The following is a 16,994-nucleotide window of genomic DNA, read 5'->3' as shown; positions in this document are numbered from 1 at the left end:
TGCTAATGGATGGGAATTATTTTATTTACTTACTTACTTACTTATTTATTTAATGACTCTGAGTCAAGTTTTACATGCCGTGCCATCTTGGTTATACACAACAGGTGAATCTCGTTAATAAGTTGGTAAATGGGGAGGATTAAGAAAAATAAGGGGTGGTAGCCTAATGAATGATTCATCGAATTATTTGTAGGTGGCAAGTGGACAACGTATCGCTCTATGGCAGAAGATACCATAAATGCTGCTATCAAGACTCACAATCTGAAAGCAGGGCCGAGCAGAACGGTCGGGCTCTTCCTTCAAGGAGGCAAAGATTGGAGCCCCACACTCTACATTCGGCTCGTCCAGGATTACGGGCTTGAAAGTGAGGTGGGCGTGCGTCGTCCTACCCTTTACCTACGCTCATCGTAGCCTCTACCAGAATTGGCAACTGGGAGATCTCCCTGATTTAGAATTTCCTTTTGCTGGGTTTGTTTCCGTCTGCCTACGGTGGAAGTGCAGTGAGGAAAAAAGCAGCCCGGCTTTTCTTGAAGTGCCCAAAAAGCAGTGCCCATACTAGTTTCTATTTTAAAACCTGAAGTGTCTTTGGTGAGTTCTCCACAGACAGAGCCTCCCACATTTTTCTGTCTCGAGCCTCAGGAAGGCTGTTCTTCAGAAGTGATATTGGGGGCAGCGGGAAACGGAAGTTCATCAGTCACTGATACAGTGATACATGTGTGGCAAAGTTAGTGCTGGCCTCAGCATTCAGAGTCCAAGTGGTTTCCTTCCACAAAATCCAAATCTAATACCCTCCTGGAACTATTAGTTACCAGCGCTGAAAACCTGACAGGCGAAGCGTGTGCATTTTTTGCTTTGTGCCAAGAAGTACTGATATTCAGAGTTCCTGCCTAACGCGCTTTTGTTTTCCCAGGTGGCACAGCATCTTGCCGCCACCTACGGGGACAAGGCTTTTGAGGTGGCCAAAATGGCAAGTGTAACCGGAAAAAGGTGGCCTATAGTTGGAGTGCGTCTTGTGTCCGAATTCCCGTACATTGAAGCAGAGGTGCGTGAATGGCCACGTGGGAATTTCCTGGCTGTCACTGGATACCGTTCACCTGTTCATTTTCCATCTCCTTTCACAATTCTACGTAGCCACGTTTTAATGCCCATTTGCCAGCCAAAACCTTATAGCGAAGTGTCTTCCCAGCACAAATCCTTTCATTTATCAATTTAATTCTGAACTGATAGTGAAAATGGTAGTAACAAGGAGAATAATAGAAAATATGGCGTGGATTTGTTCCTCCCCCATGGGGCTATCCCGACCAAGCCTTCTTAGGTCACAGCTGTTTGCCCCCTTTGTGACTCTGTAACCCTTCAAGTTTATTCCACTCAGGTGCCGCCTGATGGCATATCTTGACTTGGCATCTCACTTCTCAATGATTGCAGCTTTGCTTCTCATCAAGTTTTTATGTTTTGTGAAACCAGAGGCCATGCCTTATTTATGATTCATTGTACTTGAAACCATGAGTGTCCAATAAGCATTTGCTTGTTGATTGGATGCAGGCCTTTCATCGTCCGGGTGCTGTGAGACAGAAAACTTCGGACAGCTGAAGAGTTGAGACCATGCTTTTTAATATTCTTTGCCCTGCTGGCTATGTAAATTAGCATCTATATTATGTATTAGCAAAGAGGAGAGTGATTATGAATGGTAAATGAGAAAGGATGCAGTCTGCATGCTTGGGCCAGGTTCAATGCAAGAGGAAGGCATTACGTCTTTTCTACTTTGCCCCAATTTACAAATGTCCTTTGGCAGGCAGATGGGGAACTTGTACGATGTCGTCATTTGTCTCATCCCCACTAGAGAACAAGAGTATATAAACAACAATGCCACTCCTCCTAAGTGTGAATTTTCTTAAGTGAAATTTTATTTCTTTTTTTTAAGAAAAGGCCTAAACTAATACTTTTGCTTTCATTTAACTCCAGGTGAAGTACGGGATTAAGGAGTATGCCTGCACAGCTGTAGATATGATTTCACGGCGTACTCGCCTGGCCTTCCTAAATGTCCAGGCAGCAGAGGAAGCCCTACCCAGGATTGTGGAGCTGATGGGCAGAGAACTGAATTGGGATGATTATAAGAAAGAGGTATTATATAGAAGTTTTTAAAACCACAGTTCCTGTTATAAAGACTTTTATTTGGGGGCACCTGGTGGCTCAGTCGGTTAAGTGTCTGACTTTGGCTTAGGTCATGACCTCACAGTTCATGAGCTCGAGCCCCACATTGGGCTCTGTGCTGACAGCTCAGAGCCTAGAGCCCCCTTCGGATTCTGTGTTTCCCTCACTCTCTGCCCCTACCCCACTCATACTCTCTCTCTTTCTCTCTCAAAAGGAAATAAACAAAAAATTTTTAATAAAGGTTTTTATTTTATTTTGAAAAGAGAGAGAAAGCACATGAGGAGAGGAAAGGGACACACAGAGAGATAGAGAGAATCTCAGGCAGGTTCCATGCTCAGCGCAGAGCCTGATGTGAGGCTTGATTCAACGAACCTGGGATCATGACCTGAGCCGAAATCAAGAGTTGTACTCTCTACCAACTCCCAGGCGCCCCGCCACAGTTTCTATTATAGCAGGTAATGTCTTGGTCTGTTCTTAGAGGCTAGCATAGTTTTCAATGGTAACTTTAGATTTCTTGCCAATTTCTGTGAGTGGGAATGTGTTTAATATTGCTAGGTCTTAGGAAACTGGAAAGGTATTCTGGTTCTAAAATGTGTTGGTTGTTTCTGGAAAATCCCTTATAGAAACAAACTCTTAAATTTGTGGTCATAATTCTTGAAAAAGTAGGATAATAATGTTGTGGCTAGAACTTTTTCTGGTTTTCATGGAAAACACTTTTAGAATGCATTCTATAGTGAAATTCACACTTTTGCAAATTCGCCTTTGGTAAGAAATAGCAGTTTTACTGCCTGACCACTAAATGCTTATTGATTTGTGTCATTTGGAATTTTATATCCAGATTAAAGAAAGAAAGCCAGTGACGCTCAGATGCCCCCTTGTACAACCCTGGGCGTGTTGTGATAAACAGAAGATTATCACGTGTTTTTATCAAACCCGACTATTACAATATGCAGAGGCATTTTTGTGTATTTATTTAAAAATTATTTTCTGTACTCATTGGTTCAGTTCCTCTCCCCTAAGTCTTCCTTGAGCCCATTTCATTTAAGCTTGATGTTGCCACTCTGCGGCAGTAGCTCTCATCACACTCCCCAGTCACTTCCGTGTTGCTCAATACAATATACTTGTGAGTACCTGGTTCTCCTTTTCCTCATGCAGTTAGTGGCATGGACAGAGTTGATTCCTCCCTCCTTCCTGAACTACTTTCTGGAACCCTATCTGTCTTAGTCCGTAATAGTCTGCTATTACAGAATGCTACGCACCAGGAGGCTTGAACAATGGGTATTTCTTTCTCTCGAGTCTGAAAGCCAGGAGTCTGAGGTCCAGGTGCCAGCATGGTTTGGTTCTGGTGAGCCTGGTCTTCCTGGGCTTCAGAGAGCTGCCTTCTTGCTGTGTCCTCACATGGAGGACAGGGAGGGAGAAAGGGGGACCCCATGCTCAAGACTCATCTCAACTTAATCACCTCCCCAAAGCCCCATCTCCAAACACTATCACATTTGGAATTAGGGTTTCAACATATGGATTTTGGGGTAACTGTTTAATACATAGCACCATCTCTTTTGGATCTTCTCCTACTTCCCCCAAACCACCACCACCACCACCACCACTACTACTATTACCACTACTACCACTACTACTAACCTCTCCATGTTGAAAAAGCTATTCGACTCCTGGTTGTGTAAGCCTAAATCTTAGTATCATACTTGATCTAAATCCGTCAGCAAACCGTATCATATTTATCTTTAAATAATGGCTTGAATTCAATGCCTCCTTAACACATTCTGCTGCTATAACCCCGATTCCAGCTACTAACATTTCTTCCATGGTTTATTATAATAGCTTCCCTCCCACAAAACAGTGTTCTTCCTTTAACAACTTCTGTGATTCTACTAAGACATAAGCCAGATCATTGGATATGTCAGTCCAAATGAAGTTCAGAGGGGAGGTCTGAATGGAAGATATAAAAAGATATAAATTTGAGTTGGCATTTAAGCCATCATACTGGATGAGATCAAATAGGGAGTTTGTGTAGTTAGATAACAGCAAGCTGTCCAGAGACAGCCCTGGAGCTCTCCAGAGTTTAAAAGTTGGGTAGATTGGGGCACTTGGTTGACTCAGTCAGTTAAGCATCTGACTCTTGGTTTTGGCTGAGGTCATGATTTAATGGTTTATGGGTTCAAGCCGCACATGAGGCTCTGGGCTGACCGTGTGGAACTTGTTTTGGATTTTCTGTCTCCCTTTCTCTCTGCCCCTCCCCACTCTCTCTCAAAAATAAATAAATAAACATTTAAAAAATTTATAAAGAGGCACTTGGGTGGGTCAGTCAGTTAAGCATCCAACTTTGGCTCAGGTCATGATCTTGCAGTTCATGAGTCTGAGCCCCGCATCAGGCTCTGTCTTGGTGGTGCAGAGTCTTCTTGGGATTCTCTCTCTCTGTTTCTCTCTCTGTCTCTCTCTCTCTCTCTCTCTCTGCTCTTTCCCCACTTGTGCTCTCTGTTTCAAAATCAATAAATTTTAAAAAGTATAAAAATAAAAAGTTGAGTAGATACAGAAGACTCCTCAAGAAAGGGAAAGTGATAGCTAGCAAGTTTGGAGAAGGTGTGAAAAGACTAAAAACACAGTTGTGGCCCAGAAGGAAAGGAAGAAAATAATTCAAAAAAATAAAAGTAATCTACTGTATCAAGTGATGCTAGTCTGTATCAGACTAGTTAGATGAGGACCTATCATTAACAATTCCTATGCTGAAACATCCTCTCTTTTACTCAGGGTAAAGCCAGAGTCATCACAGCAGTTTACAAGGTCATCGTGATCTGGCCACCACCTTTCTGAACTCTCTGGTCTTCTCATTCATTCACTCACCTGCAACCCACAAATTGAGTTGCTTTTCCTTATTCAAGCCCTGCTGATCCCTCTGCCTGCATTGTTCCTTTCTAGATACCCTCATGGCCTATCCCCTCACTTCCTGCTGGTCTCTACTACAAAGAGGCCTTCCTTAATTGGCTTGAATGACCCACCTACCTGAGTGGTATTTTCCCTCCCTGTTCCTCTCTTATTTTTCTCGTGGGCATCTATTCCCATTTGATACACCACATATTTAATTTATTTATTTGTTGTCTGCCCCTCATCCAGGAAATAAGCTTTCCAAAGGAGCGGACATGATCTACTTTGTTTCTGTAACCTCGGTAGCCAGCCACAGTAGGGCCTGAATAAGCAACTGTTGAGTGAATGAACATAACAGAGCATCTGTGTCATAGTCGCAGGTGTAAGAAAGGATTGGGCATAGGTGCTGTCCGTAAAGCGTTCTCATTCTGGGGCGCCTGGGTGGCTCAGTCGGTTAAGCGTCTTACTTCAGCTCAGGTCATGATCTCATGGTCTGTGAGTCTGAGCCCCATGTTGGGCTCTGTGCTGACAGCTCCGAGTTTGGAGCTGCTTCAGATTCTGTGTCTCCTTTGGTCTCTGTCCCTCCCCCACTCGCACTGTATGTCTCTCTCTCTCAAAAATAAATAAACATTTTTTAAAAAAGTGTTCTCATTCTGGTATAGGTTCCCAAAGGTGATTACATATAACAGTCCCCTGGAAATGTACTGAAAAAGCAGATTTTGAGACTTGACTTTAGGCTCTCAGAGTCAAGGTCTTCAGGGGTAAAACCATGACCCTACATTAAAAAAAAATTTCCCCTAGTAATTTTTTTAGAAATAAATGTTTTCTTTTAAATTTGTTTTGTTTTGTTTTGTTTTTTAATGTTCATTTCTGAGAGAGAGAGAGAGAGTAGTGGAGGGGCAGAGAGAGAGGGAGACAGAGGATCTGAATCAGTCTCTGTGCTGTCAGCATGGATGTGAGGCTTGAACTCATGCACTATGAGATCATGACCTGAGCCGACAATTAATCAACTGAGCCACCCAGGTGCCCCATCTCCCGTAACTTAAATGCAATGTTTGTAGTGTACCGATGGCAGAAATCAGTGGCTGAAGAGTTCCTGAACCTGAGCACAAGTCTGCCAGAGATATCCTTTACCCTCAATTTATAGTTGAGAAAACAGGCTCAGGGAGTAAGTCCAGTCAAAGTTCATACAACTAGTAAGTCACGGAATTGGGACAGAAACCAAGTACTCTGATTTGACAGCATACGCTCTTACCCCTCCCCCCCCCCCCGTTACCTCTGCATTGGCAGGACTGAGTGTAGCTCGTCTAGTTTTGTTTCGACTCGTTTGACTAAAGCTACGTACAGAGACAGCGCAAGACTGAAACTTGCTCCTTTGCTAATGCCAATCATTTTTACCATATAGAAGGATTGGGGATAATGTGTTCCTGTAAAAATTATGGTTGGAAAGATTTGAATATGCAGGAAGATATCTTGTGCCAGGAATTCAGGCTGTAGGAGGTAAGAAGGAGGAAGAAGATTCTATAAACTGGTTGTGTTTGGCCTTCCCTCCTGAGGAAACTAGATTTAACTTCAGTGCAAGTTTTATGTGTAAATTCGTGCACTCAGAAATATTCTCCCGTCCCCCTCAAAAAAGTAACAGAAATAAAAGACCTGAAGTTATCACCTAGTATCTGAGCTGTAGGACTATTAATGAGACCTGTAGACGGTCTAGAGAGAACAAAGGAGAGGGAGAAAAAGAATTAAAGGTTAGAAAGCTAGACTTCTGAGAAAAGGTTAAAAGCATTGGGATTATTTAACCTGCAAAAGTGAAAGCAGAACGAGGTGATAAATAACTCTCTGTAGATGAATTGTAGTTGTTTTTATCAGTCAATACTTAATGAGTGACTTGTATACTGAGCATGAGACCAAATATTTTAAGGGAATTAATAAATAGCTCTTAGTTTCAAGGATCTTGGAATCTAATTGAATGGTTGCAACAAATACATACGTCAGAAATGTGTATCTATTTCCCAAAACTTAGAGAACACAGTCACTCAAGATCAAATCCAAGTACATTAGAAGGAAATGGGTTAAGGAAGAAGACATTGTCTAGGGGGAGTTAAGGATTGATAGAGGAATTGGTGGGGGCACTTAGAGAATGGGACGTGGCCAAATTGTGCCCCACAAGATATAAATCAAAAGATGACTGCGTGGTCAAAAGAGTTTGGGAAATTCCGAGTTGAACAAATGAAACCATTTTCTTTAGTGCAGGTAACTGGGTACCTTTAGAATGTTTATATGCATCGCCACTTTCCAAAAGGGAACTTCTCCAGAGCCAGACCCAATTCTCGCTCTTTGGAAGGGCTAGTAGAAGGGAGACTAACACTACTTTGGATGTATTTTGGGAAATGCTGACCTACTGTTTGTTTGTAAGGTAGGTTTTATACCGTCAGATAAAACACTCATTTCACTGAGAGACTTTAAAGAGAAGACCAGTTAAGGGGCCTCTGGGTGGCCCAGTCCAACTTCAGTGCAGGTCATGATATCACAGTCCATGGGTTCGAGTCCCGTGTTGGGCTCTGTGCTGACGGCTCAGAGCCTAGAGCCTGCTTCAGATCCTGTGTTTCCCTCACTCTCTGCCCCTCCCAGCTCATGCTGTTTCTCTCTCTCAACATAAAATAAAGACATAAAAATAAAGAGAAGACCAGTTAAGTCAATGGAGAGTGTCTCACAAAAAGAAGTTCTTTCAAAATCGATTCTAATGAGGAGGAAAAGGGGGAAGCAAGTGAAGAAATGGAGTGACTCAGAACAGAGGCAGCTGATGAATACCAGATTTAAAACAGATGGAAGACGAGCACTCCACAGTGAGAGAGTATCCAGGACTAGTGCAGATGTATGAATAGTGTCAGGAATGGCTAGATATTGGGAAAAAATACTAAAGACACCGGAAATAAATTTTAAAAATTGAAAGGAATTCATGGAAGGCCTAAGCTAGATCATTGTTTCTATGCTCAGCACCATATTCTTGAATGCAGGTGAAAAGGGAGCACAATTCAACTCACCGTTTAACACCAAATTCCTTTCTTTCTCTTTTTGTCAAGGAGAATGATTTTCAGTGCGAAAAGAGCAAAATAAATATTGGTAAGAGGAAATAGATATTCAAATAGGAGAGTGCTCTAAATGAGTTTACATGCCAGCCCAGAAAAAAAGTATGTCTCTGGGTACTCAGAGAATTTGCAGAGGGGATTATTGAACTACCGTTGAGCTTTAAAATATTGTGGCAAATAACAGAACCAGAGGACGGAAGGTGGGCAAATGTAGGACGAAATTCCAAACAGGGAAGCTGGAAGCCAGCAGGAGAATGACATGAAAATCTAAGAAAGACAGTGTTCTCAACAATTGTTCTTGTCTATGAGGCTGGGGACACTGGAAAGTGTCAGAGCAGCTGTTCGAGGGCTTGCCTGTTGTCATGACGCTGTAACTTCCACCCAACCGTCAGCATCCTTGTGACAAACCTTCAGAGTAGCTGATCCCATGATGCCTGGCGGTGACGCCGTGTGCCACATTAGAGTAACTGTTCATCACCTAGATAGCTTTTCACTTTTAATTGCTGTATTTGTCATCAAACCACAAGGAGTCAGTTCTACAGATTTTGTTAGATGATACTGTGTAACGATATCGTGCAGTAAAAAGAAACAAAAGAGGAAAACATGTACCAACATGAATGAATCTCAGAATTATGCTATGTGAAAGCAGGCACACACAAGACACCGCCTACTATTTGGACTCTCTTATGTGAAATTCCGGAAGAGGCGAAAAAAAAAAAAAGAAAGAAAAAAAAAACCTCTGGAGATAGAAAGCAGATCAGTGATTGCCTGAGGCTTGTGGGTCGACTGGAAAAAGGCCTGAGGAGACTTCTTAGGGTGATAGAACTGTTCTATACCTTGATCGTGGTAGAGTATACATCCAACTGTGTACGTAAAATAGGTGCATTGTATTGACCATAGGTTATACTTAAGTAAATCTGGAAGAAATAAAAACAAAACTGTGCCAGTCAGAAAAGTAAGGAAAAAAAAAAGAAAAAAATCAATAATTCTTTCCATAAATCTTTGAACTTTGTGTATGTCTGTGTCTTAGGAGGAACTCGAAACAGCCAGGAAGTTTCTGTATTATGAAATGGGCTATAAATCTCGATCAGAACAGTTAACAGATCGCTCTGAAATTAGCCTACTGCCTTCAGACATCGACAGGTACTTCGAATACGTTTCTATCTCTCTCTCTTTGACTTGACCTACGTAGGTATATTTTTCCAATGTTTGGCATTGTGTTCCAGGTACAAGAAGAGATTTCACAAGTTTGATGCAGACCAAAAGGGCTTTATTACTATTGTTGATGTTCAACGTGTATTAGAGGTAATATTTTTTTGGTCCCAAATCCTTGCTAGCAGAAAAACAAAAATGTTGCATTAGATTATTTTTTCCTCATCTAGTGCTTTCTGTAAGTAATTTTCTCTTATAGCTTTTGAAAAGTTGATAGCATTAATAAAAGCGATGCATAATTTCTAACTGAACCTCATTATGTCATGCCTTCTTTTTATTTAGAGTATCAACGTCCAGATGGATGAAAATACACTACATGAAATTCTGAATGAAGTCGATTTAAACAAAAATGGACAGGTTGAACTCAATGAGTTTTTGCAGGTGAGCCGTGGTGAAGGGAAACAAGTATATTTGCTTTTTAGCTTCTGGTTGTGAATGACTATTGGAGAATGGATTCTTAAGTCCACACAGTGGTCACCTCATTCTGGAAAAAGGAAAGCTTGAAGCCAGCAAAGGCTGCTATGTCTGCCCTCAAGGATCAGGCTCTATGTGGTGCATAGAGTCTGCCTGCCTGCCTGCCTCCCTTCCTCCCTCCCTTCTCTCTCTTTTCTTTCTCTTTCTTTCCTTTTCTTTCTTCCTCTTTCTTTCTTTTTCTTTCTTTCTTTCTTTCTTTCTTTCTTTCTTTCTTTCTTTCTTTCTTTCTTTCTTTCTTCCTTCCTTCCTTCCTTCCTTCCTTCCTTCCTTCCTTCCTTCCTTTTTTTTTCTTTTTTCCTGAGACATTCTGTGGTGTTGCACAATTAAGAGTAAATCTAAGTTACTTGTGGCTTAAAGGGCTGCATAAGAAGTATGCTTTTTAGTGAAATATGCCGTGGGGAACCACTGCAGACCATTCTTTACCTGCTTCAAAAGAGCCAAACACAATATTTCTAATGTGGAAAGGAATTTTTTATGAAATTAAAAAAAAAAAACCATAGTTGTATTGGTTTGAGAATACTCAGTAGAGCACCTGAAATGTAATTATTATATTCTTACATTATAAGGAACCTGAAGAGCAAAAGAAAGGAAACCTGTATTCCGGGGTCAGGACCACATAATTCAAGCACTTCTATTTCCAGTGTTCCATTTTCCCAAGGCTCAATTGTTTTAACTGTCACCGTGAAGGAAGTAAATTTTGTTATGCTAACTTCAACCCCTATGCTACACGTCATTCCTTAAAAGTCCCTTAAAAGAAAGAAGTGAAACCAACCCATGCAATATTTGTAGCCGTCCACAGGACTCTGAGCAGTGGTTTCCAAACAGAAGGGTTTTTTCTGCAGTGCTTCTTGGGCAGGTATTTCAAATGAATGCTGGGTCTTGCTTGCACCCTGGCAATGATGAATGCTGAACAGGAAATAAATTAGTGCTGGGGATTTTGGTCAATGTCAGCCCTTTCTTCACTGTGTCAAGTTAAACAAACAATATCAAGGCAAAGGAAATGGTAATTGTCTCTCTGGAGATGAGCTGCGGATAAGAGCATTGTTGAATCTAAATGCAGAAAATTTTCACAGGTTGTGTCCAGCATTACAAAAAAGAATGTTTAGTTCTTTAGCTTACTGTTTAACTAAGTGCACATTTGAAAGGGAGTTAAAAATATAAGCTGGGGAATTAGAAACCATAGAATACATTTCTTTGGTCTAGGTTTTTTTTTTTCTTGAGAATATTTTATTGTTTGTCTCAGAATTTTAGAACTTTCTTTCAAAGGAATAGCTTATGCTTCATTTCATGTGTATTGTAAATAAACAACAGCATTTAGGGTTGAAAGATCCGGAGTTTTAGAAACAATGAGAATCTAATTTTATGGATATGCTATGTGGTTTGTGTTTTAAGTAATTTTCTTGAGTGCAATAGAGTCAAACACATAGAAAATAATTTAAACCATCTGCAGGTTTCCTTGTCAAGTTTTTAAATAATTATTTCTCGTCCAATTCTAAATGAAAGAGACTATTCATGCTTCTGCTAAGTACAAATACACAGTGTAATTTTCAACTTAAAAAATGCTGACCGTATTTCTCATGAAATACATTCACACCCAATTGTTATTTTTTTTTCTCATAGTATGGTTTCAAGATACTTGTCATGTTTAAAGAAAACTTTGAATTTTTAAAGGTTGGTACATCATATAATGTTTACGGATAAGGAAAAAACCAACTCTATCAGTTTTGTTAGCTCCGATAAACTTAGAAGGTCTTCGTGAAAGCTTCACCGGAGACAAAACAATAGACAATAAATTGTTCTGTCTTTAGAGGTCAGCATTCTTTACACGACGCCATTTGTCAGATGTAAAGTATGTTTTTCAGGGTTATTTGTTTTGAATAAGATACGTTCTGATGATACAGAATGCATGTTTGTCCCATTAAACACCTTTCTGAATATAGGTTTTTTTTTTTTTTCAATAATCCTCCTGGAAGGATCACTATAGATATCGCATGGCTACATGACTTTGTTTTTAGGTTTGCACTCTAATGGCGCTCTGCATGTAGGGGTCCATCTCTAATAAGCAATGGCTTGTGAAACAGCGTTTAATAAGGTCATGAAATTCTAATCCAGCCCTTTGGCAGATGCCTCTGACTCATTCCAAGCCATTTTTAAGAAATGTATCTCTGTAGGCTAAAGACTATAACCCTAAAAATATTTTGAAAGAAAAAAATATATATATATATTCCCCGATGAATAACTAAGTCCATTCTTTTTCAAATAAATAAATAAAAAAGATTGGGGGAAGTGAGCTCAGGAAAAGCAAATAGTTAAAACCACATCAACTTGAAAAGGAAAAAAAAATCCCCATGCTCATAATTGGAAAGTGCCTTCCAGATTAAAGGCCTTTGCCCGCTGACTGCATGTAATTTCAAGACTAATTCTGATTTTATCCATTGGATAAAAATGAATTAACTAAAATCTGGGCTGTGGAGTGCTTTTAATTCTTAAGGTAGATCTCTGGGTCCATTTCAAGGACTTAAATGTAAATTACTTTAAAAAGTCTTTAAGGAATTTGGATTTAAGGGACTTGAAGTTGTCAAGTACAGTAACACTAAAAAAAGAGTAGTTAAATATAGGTCATGGTTTGTCTTGGTTCAATTCCCTGAGATTCCTTTTTAAGATTTTTAAATGAAATTAGAGATCCAATATTTGAGTTGCTTGAAAAAATATGGGCCCTGACCACGTTAAAGGGGCAAAAAGTGGTGCATTCGATTTGCATTGCAAAGACAGGCTGATTTGCCAGCTAGGTATAGTGTTTGCAGTGGTGTTGAAACACCCGCCCCTTCCCTCCTTTTTGAAATGTTCAAAAATTGTATGCTTGTGATTTGAGCTGTAATACCTACTATGGTTTTTGAGGGAGCACTTCGTCACATCTCCTTCTGCAAAGGGAACCATTAAAGTGCTGTGAGGAAGAGAGCAAGCAAGCTGGCCTCCTAAATCTGTTGCATGTTTTCTCTTTAAGCTGATGAGTGCTATTCAGAAAGGAAGGGTGTCTGGAAGCCGGCTTGCTATCCTAATGAAGACTGCAGAAGAGAACCTTGATAGAAGAGTCCCCATTCCAGTGGACCGAAGTTGTGGAGGATTGTGAGTCTGGGCAGTAAACCCACAGCCAACAAACATGGGAGCAACAAATCATCACGTAAAACCAGAGATGACTTACACCACTCCAAAACAGTGGATACGGATAGCTGCCTTTTTTTTTTAACACTGGGAAACATTCCAAAGCATTAGGACGTTGATGTATACCTTTTATTTGTATTTGCCATTCAGTCGAGCTTCTAAGGAGTACCCGTTGTCTTTTTTCTTCTCATTTTCAACTCACACGGATTTCATGTTTTGCATCCACTTTGTAACCTGTTAGACTGGACACACTCCCTTTTTGGTTTGCCTCTTCATTTATTCTGAACCACTCCTAGAGGCAGAATGTTTTGGCAGAAATTGAAAAAAAAGAAAAGAAGCTGGGGAAAAATTGTGTGATGTGCACAAAGTTCTGGACGTGAAGCACGTAGGTAGTATTTGTTGCTAGAAGAAACTGAGCAGGGAGTGACCTATTGAAACGATAGTGTTTCTGGAGACTGCTCAGCTCCTCCTTCCTCGAGGCTGCCTGCCTTCCTCATCCGATCAGTACTGTGCACTTTTATATCTAGAGTATGGCCGGCAAACCTGGGAGGGGAGACAAAGTTTAGATCTGGTTACAGCAGCAGGTCTCAAAGAGAAACTCTGAAAGCTTCCAGAATCACAGGTGTAAGATAAGGATAGCATTGACATTTGCTGGGAGTTACGGTGATAGTTTCATGTCAGCCATTCGTTATTTCCCCAGGCACTGCTGGTTTTTCTTTGACTCTTAAAGTTGCCAGCAAGATCCTTGCTTTTCTTATTTTAAAACCAGCATTTAAGTGGCAAGTTGGATGTAATAGGATGAGACTAAATTTCTCAACTGCTTTACAGTGGTGATCAAGTTAAGGATTAAAAATCTGGGTTTGTATTTCCACATAGGACAGCACAGTGTTCAATCCCCAAATCCTAGGTTGTGGAACATGTGCTGTTGTTAAACACGGCCAAGTTTGCTTTAGTTTATTGCATCATTTGGGGGGAATAATTTTTAAGCAGAGAGCAAAAGGGGATAGACATAACCTTTAGTTAACGTTAATTATAATTCTTTGTAAAAAGGCACAACACGGCAATATCCAAGGTCATTTTGGTTGCTTAAAGCCTTTCTCTTTCAGTACGCAGTGGAAAAGTTCTCAACCGAAAAGAAAAGGAATAAAACCAAGCATGACACACACTCACACACGTAGCCCGCCCCCACCACGCACACATAGAAACACAAAACAAAAACAAAAATAAATCTGCATTAAATTTAACAAATAATGCATTAAGTTTAAAGGGCCAATTTGGTATGCTTTTGCAAAACTTCAATAGCATTTTAACCAACCATCTGAATATTTATCCTCTTGTGCAGTTAACGATCTATTTTGTTATTTCCTAAGATCAGGTTTGTATACAATAGGGAGTATAACCCTTTATTTAATGGCAAGCTTTAATTGCACAGACTTGAAGTCTTAGTTTTTTAAACTGGTACACAAGACACTTTCATGCTGTGATTTCTGTCAACCCTATAGAAAACCTTTATGCCTCATTCAAGTCAGATATGAGCCTGGATGTCATAATCCAAACACTGGAGTTTCGCTCACCTAAGCCCCCGCCCCACTTCAAAACATTCATTTATTTTTAAGTGAAGTTTAGACTTGCCACTTCCTCAAGCAAAACGCAAAACAGAGCAAGGGATGCTCCCAGGTATCACTGTGAGGTGTGAGTTTTCTTACACTACCTTAAAATAAAATAATGATGGGAGCGTGTGGCTTTGTAACGTAGGTGGTTTTGTTTTGTTGTGTTTTTTATATATATATATCAAGACAATAAACTTCATTGTTTAGAACCTGCTGACACTTGATAGAAAAGCTGTCCTTTAAGACACTGCCGATGATGTACCACAATCCAGTACATTTGTGCTCTCTCTCTCTCTCTCTTTCTAGTTAGATCAAGATAGCGATGACTTGTGCCCTCCCTGAATCCATTACAGTAGGGCCGGGCCCTCTAGCCTGACTGGCCTGGGCAGGGCTGTGTTTGTAAAACAGGCCTGGTGTGTGCACGCTTTGCTACGAGTGAAGTTCCTTTAAGGACAAAGAAAAGTGCACTTTGCTTCCTTTGAGCATATCTGCTTTTGCTGAAAATCTGCTAATTCTCAAACATACGCTCCTTCACCAATCCCAGAGACGCGTCTTGGAAGTGAACTGATTCCAAGTCTTTACTGTGAATAAAGCACCCCCGCATTTTTGTGTCGGTTCTCAATTAAACCTGTGTAGCTTCTACCTGATTTCAGAAAAGGGGAAAAGAAATGGAGATATAAGCCCCTCCAAAACCTATTCTGAGCACAAAAGAATTTTCCTTTTCTTTTTGCACAAACGTGGTATTAGATGATTCTGTTGGGGCGGGGGTGAGGTGTGCAGAGGCTGTCTTTAGCAGATGATTTATTTCAGCCTTTAAGGGGATTCAGGTGAAGGAACCCCCATCTGGGGCGGAGAGCTGATGCTCCTTTAAATAGCCCCATTCCACAGTCATGACAATAGTGTTAATGCTGGATTATTTCTTAAGCCAAGGTTGTCTGCCTCATATCTATCATGCTGTTTGCGATATTCTTGCTTTCAGTCAGTTTATCCTCAGTATAACTTTAGGATTTCTACCACTAACTGCACGGTCCCTATTCTGCTTCAGTTTCTAGCTTTGTTTTGTCTTTTCCAAAATATGTAACTTACGCTTTCGTACAAACAACGAAAATTTCATTCTTTTACTAAACATCCTGTAAGGATAATCATTGATCTTATTTCCTTTTTTATGTATTCGTAAAGATTTTTGGCATATGAATGTAATAATATTGAAATCAGTGACGCTGTAACTTGCACCATCTCACATTATGTCAACCCCTTTCAGGGAATGAAAAAGCCCTACTGTCAAGTGTAAGCCCATTGCTGGGGTGGGCATGCGCACTGCATGTTTTCGTATGTGGCATTTTCATGTATTGAGTTGGGTCATTGTTCTAAATTGGACTGTTAAATACTATGTTTGAGGCTGGGTTGTCATTTTTATAACTGTCTGGGTGTTTTATCGCCATTATTTATTACTTTTGATATACAAAAAGAGCTGCATGCATTTATAGAGCAATAAGACGATGTATTTAATGTGCCTTGTTTTTAACCAAATAGGAGAATAGGAACTGAAAGCATGAATCAATAAAACTGATTAAAATGGTCCATTTGCTGGCGTTTGAATGTTACTTACAGTCCGAGAAATAACTTTGGTGGGTGTTGAAGTTTAAAAAAAAAAAGTTTGAAGATATTTCCACAAACCAATTTTTTAATGGCACATACACATTAATTCTCCTAGCTTGGACTCTTTGTTATTTTATCTCAAAAGTGAATCGCTGCATAGACAGATATAGTTTTATGAGACTGCCAGAATTATTTGTATTAATTTGTTGCTGGAGCCCTTAGGGCATGTCTTCTGTATTTGCGCAATCCTGCTCTAAAATTGCACTCATCTTCATCCCGTTACAACTCTGGTGAACTCTTTTTTTCTTTCCTTTTTTTTTTTTTTTTTGTTTTTTTTAGTCAGCCTGAGCGTTTCCAGGCACACTGATGAATTTTATCATAACTGAAATCAATAGAAATGAATGGGAAAGATTACATAATCCATTTTGATCATCTTACATGTCAAGTTCGTGCAGTTCTGCCAAGTGTTGATAAATGCTCTGACAGAAAAAATGCTATATATTTTCATTGTCAGTAAATCAGTAAAGCTGTTATCAGTTTTAACACACATTTCATAATGCCTGTGTTATTTTATAGGTTTTAATTTACACACGTATAGGGAGCACGTTCTCCATTTGTGGTTTAGGTGCGCTGCCTCCTGGTTTTACATGCTCAAAGGCATGTGTGAGTTTCTGAAGGTTCTTTGAAATTGTATAGAATACCCCAAAGCGATGGCTCCCAGACAGATTTGTAACAATGAACTGTTTGTTCAGTGCCTGGAAAAAAATATATATATATTGCAGCTCAAAACATTGTTCAGTGATGCAGCTTATCAAATTTT

The 16,994-nt window shown here is 40.0% G+C and overlaps 1 protein-coding gene across 5 annotated transcripts in view; it reads left to right on the top strand.

The window, feature by feature from the left end:
• Positions 1-16,156, top strand: part of GPD2 (glycerol-3-phosphate dehydrogenase 2) — a 225,550-nt gene extending 209,394 nt beyond the window's left edge. For all 5 annotated transcript variants that reach the window (XM_039253007.1, XM_039253009.1, XM_039253008.1 and 2 more), the window contains 7 exons: positions 194-369; positions 911-1,042; positions 1,963-2,121; positions 9,148-9,260; positions 9,344-9,422; positions 9,612-9,710; positions 12,808-16,156. In XM_039253007.1, the coding sequence (XP_039108938.1) occupies positions 194-369; positions 911-1,042; positions 1,963-2,121; positions 9,148-9,260; positions 9,344-9,422; positions 9,612-9,710; positions 12,808-12,933 (884 nt within the window). In that variant the 3' untranslated portion in view covers positions 12,934-16,156. The remainder of the gene's footprint in view (positions 1-193; positions 370-910; positions 1,043-1,962; positions 2,122-9,147; positions 9,261-9,343; positions 9,423-9,611; positions 9,711-12,807) is intronic.
• The last annotated feature ends 838 nt before the right edge of the window (positions 16,157-16,994 follow it).

This window comes from Hyaena hyaena, unplaced genomic scaffold, assembly GCF_003009895.1.
Source record: "Hyaena hyaena isolate Hyena2069 unplaced genomic scaffold, ASM300989v1 scaffold_436, whole genome shotgun sequence".
Taxonomy (NCBI): domain Eukaryota; kingdom Metazoa; phylum Chordata; class Mammalia; order Carnivora; family Hyaenidae; genus Hyaena; species Hyaena hyaena.
Note: the sequence above shows the minus strand (reverse complement) of the source record. Positions and strands in the feature narration are given on the sequence as shown.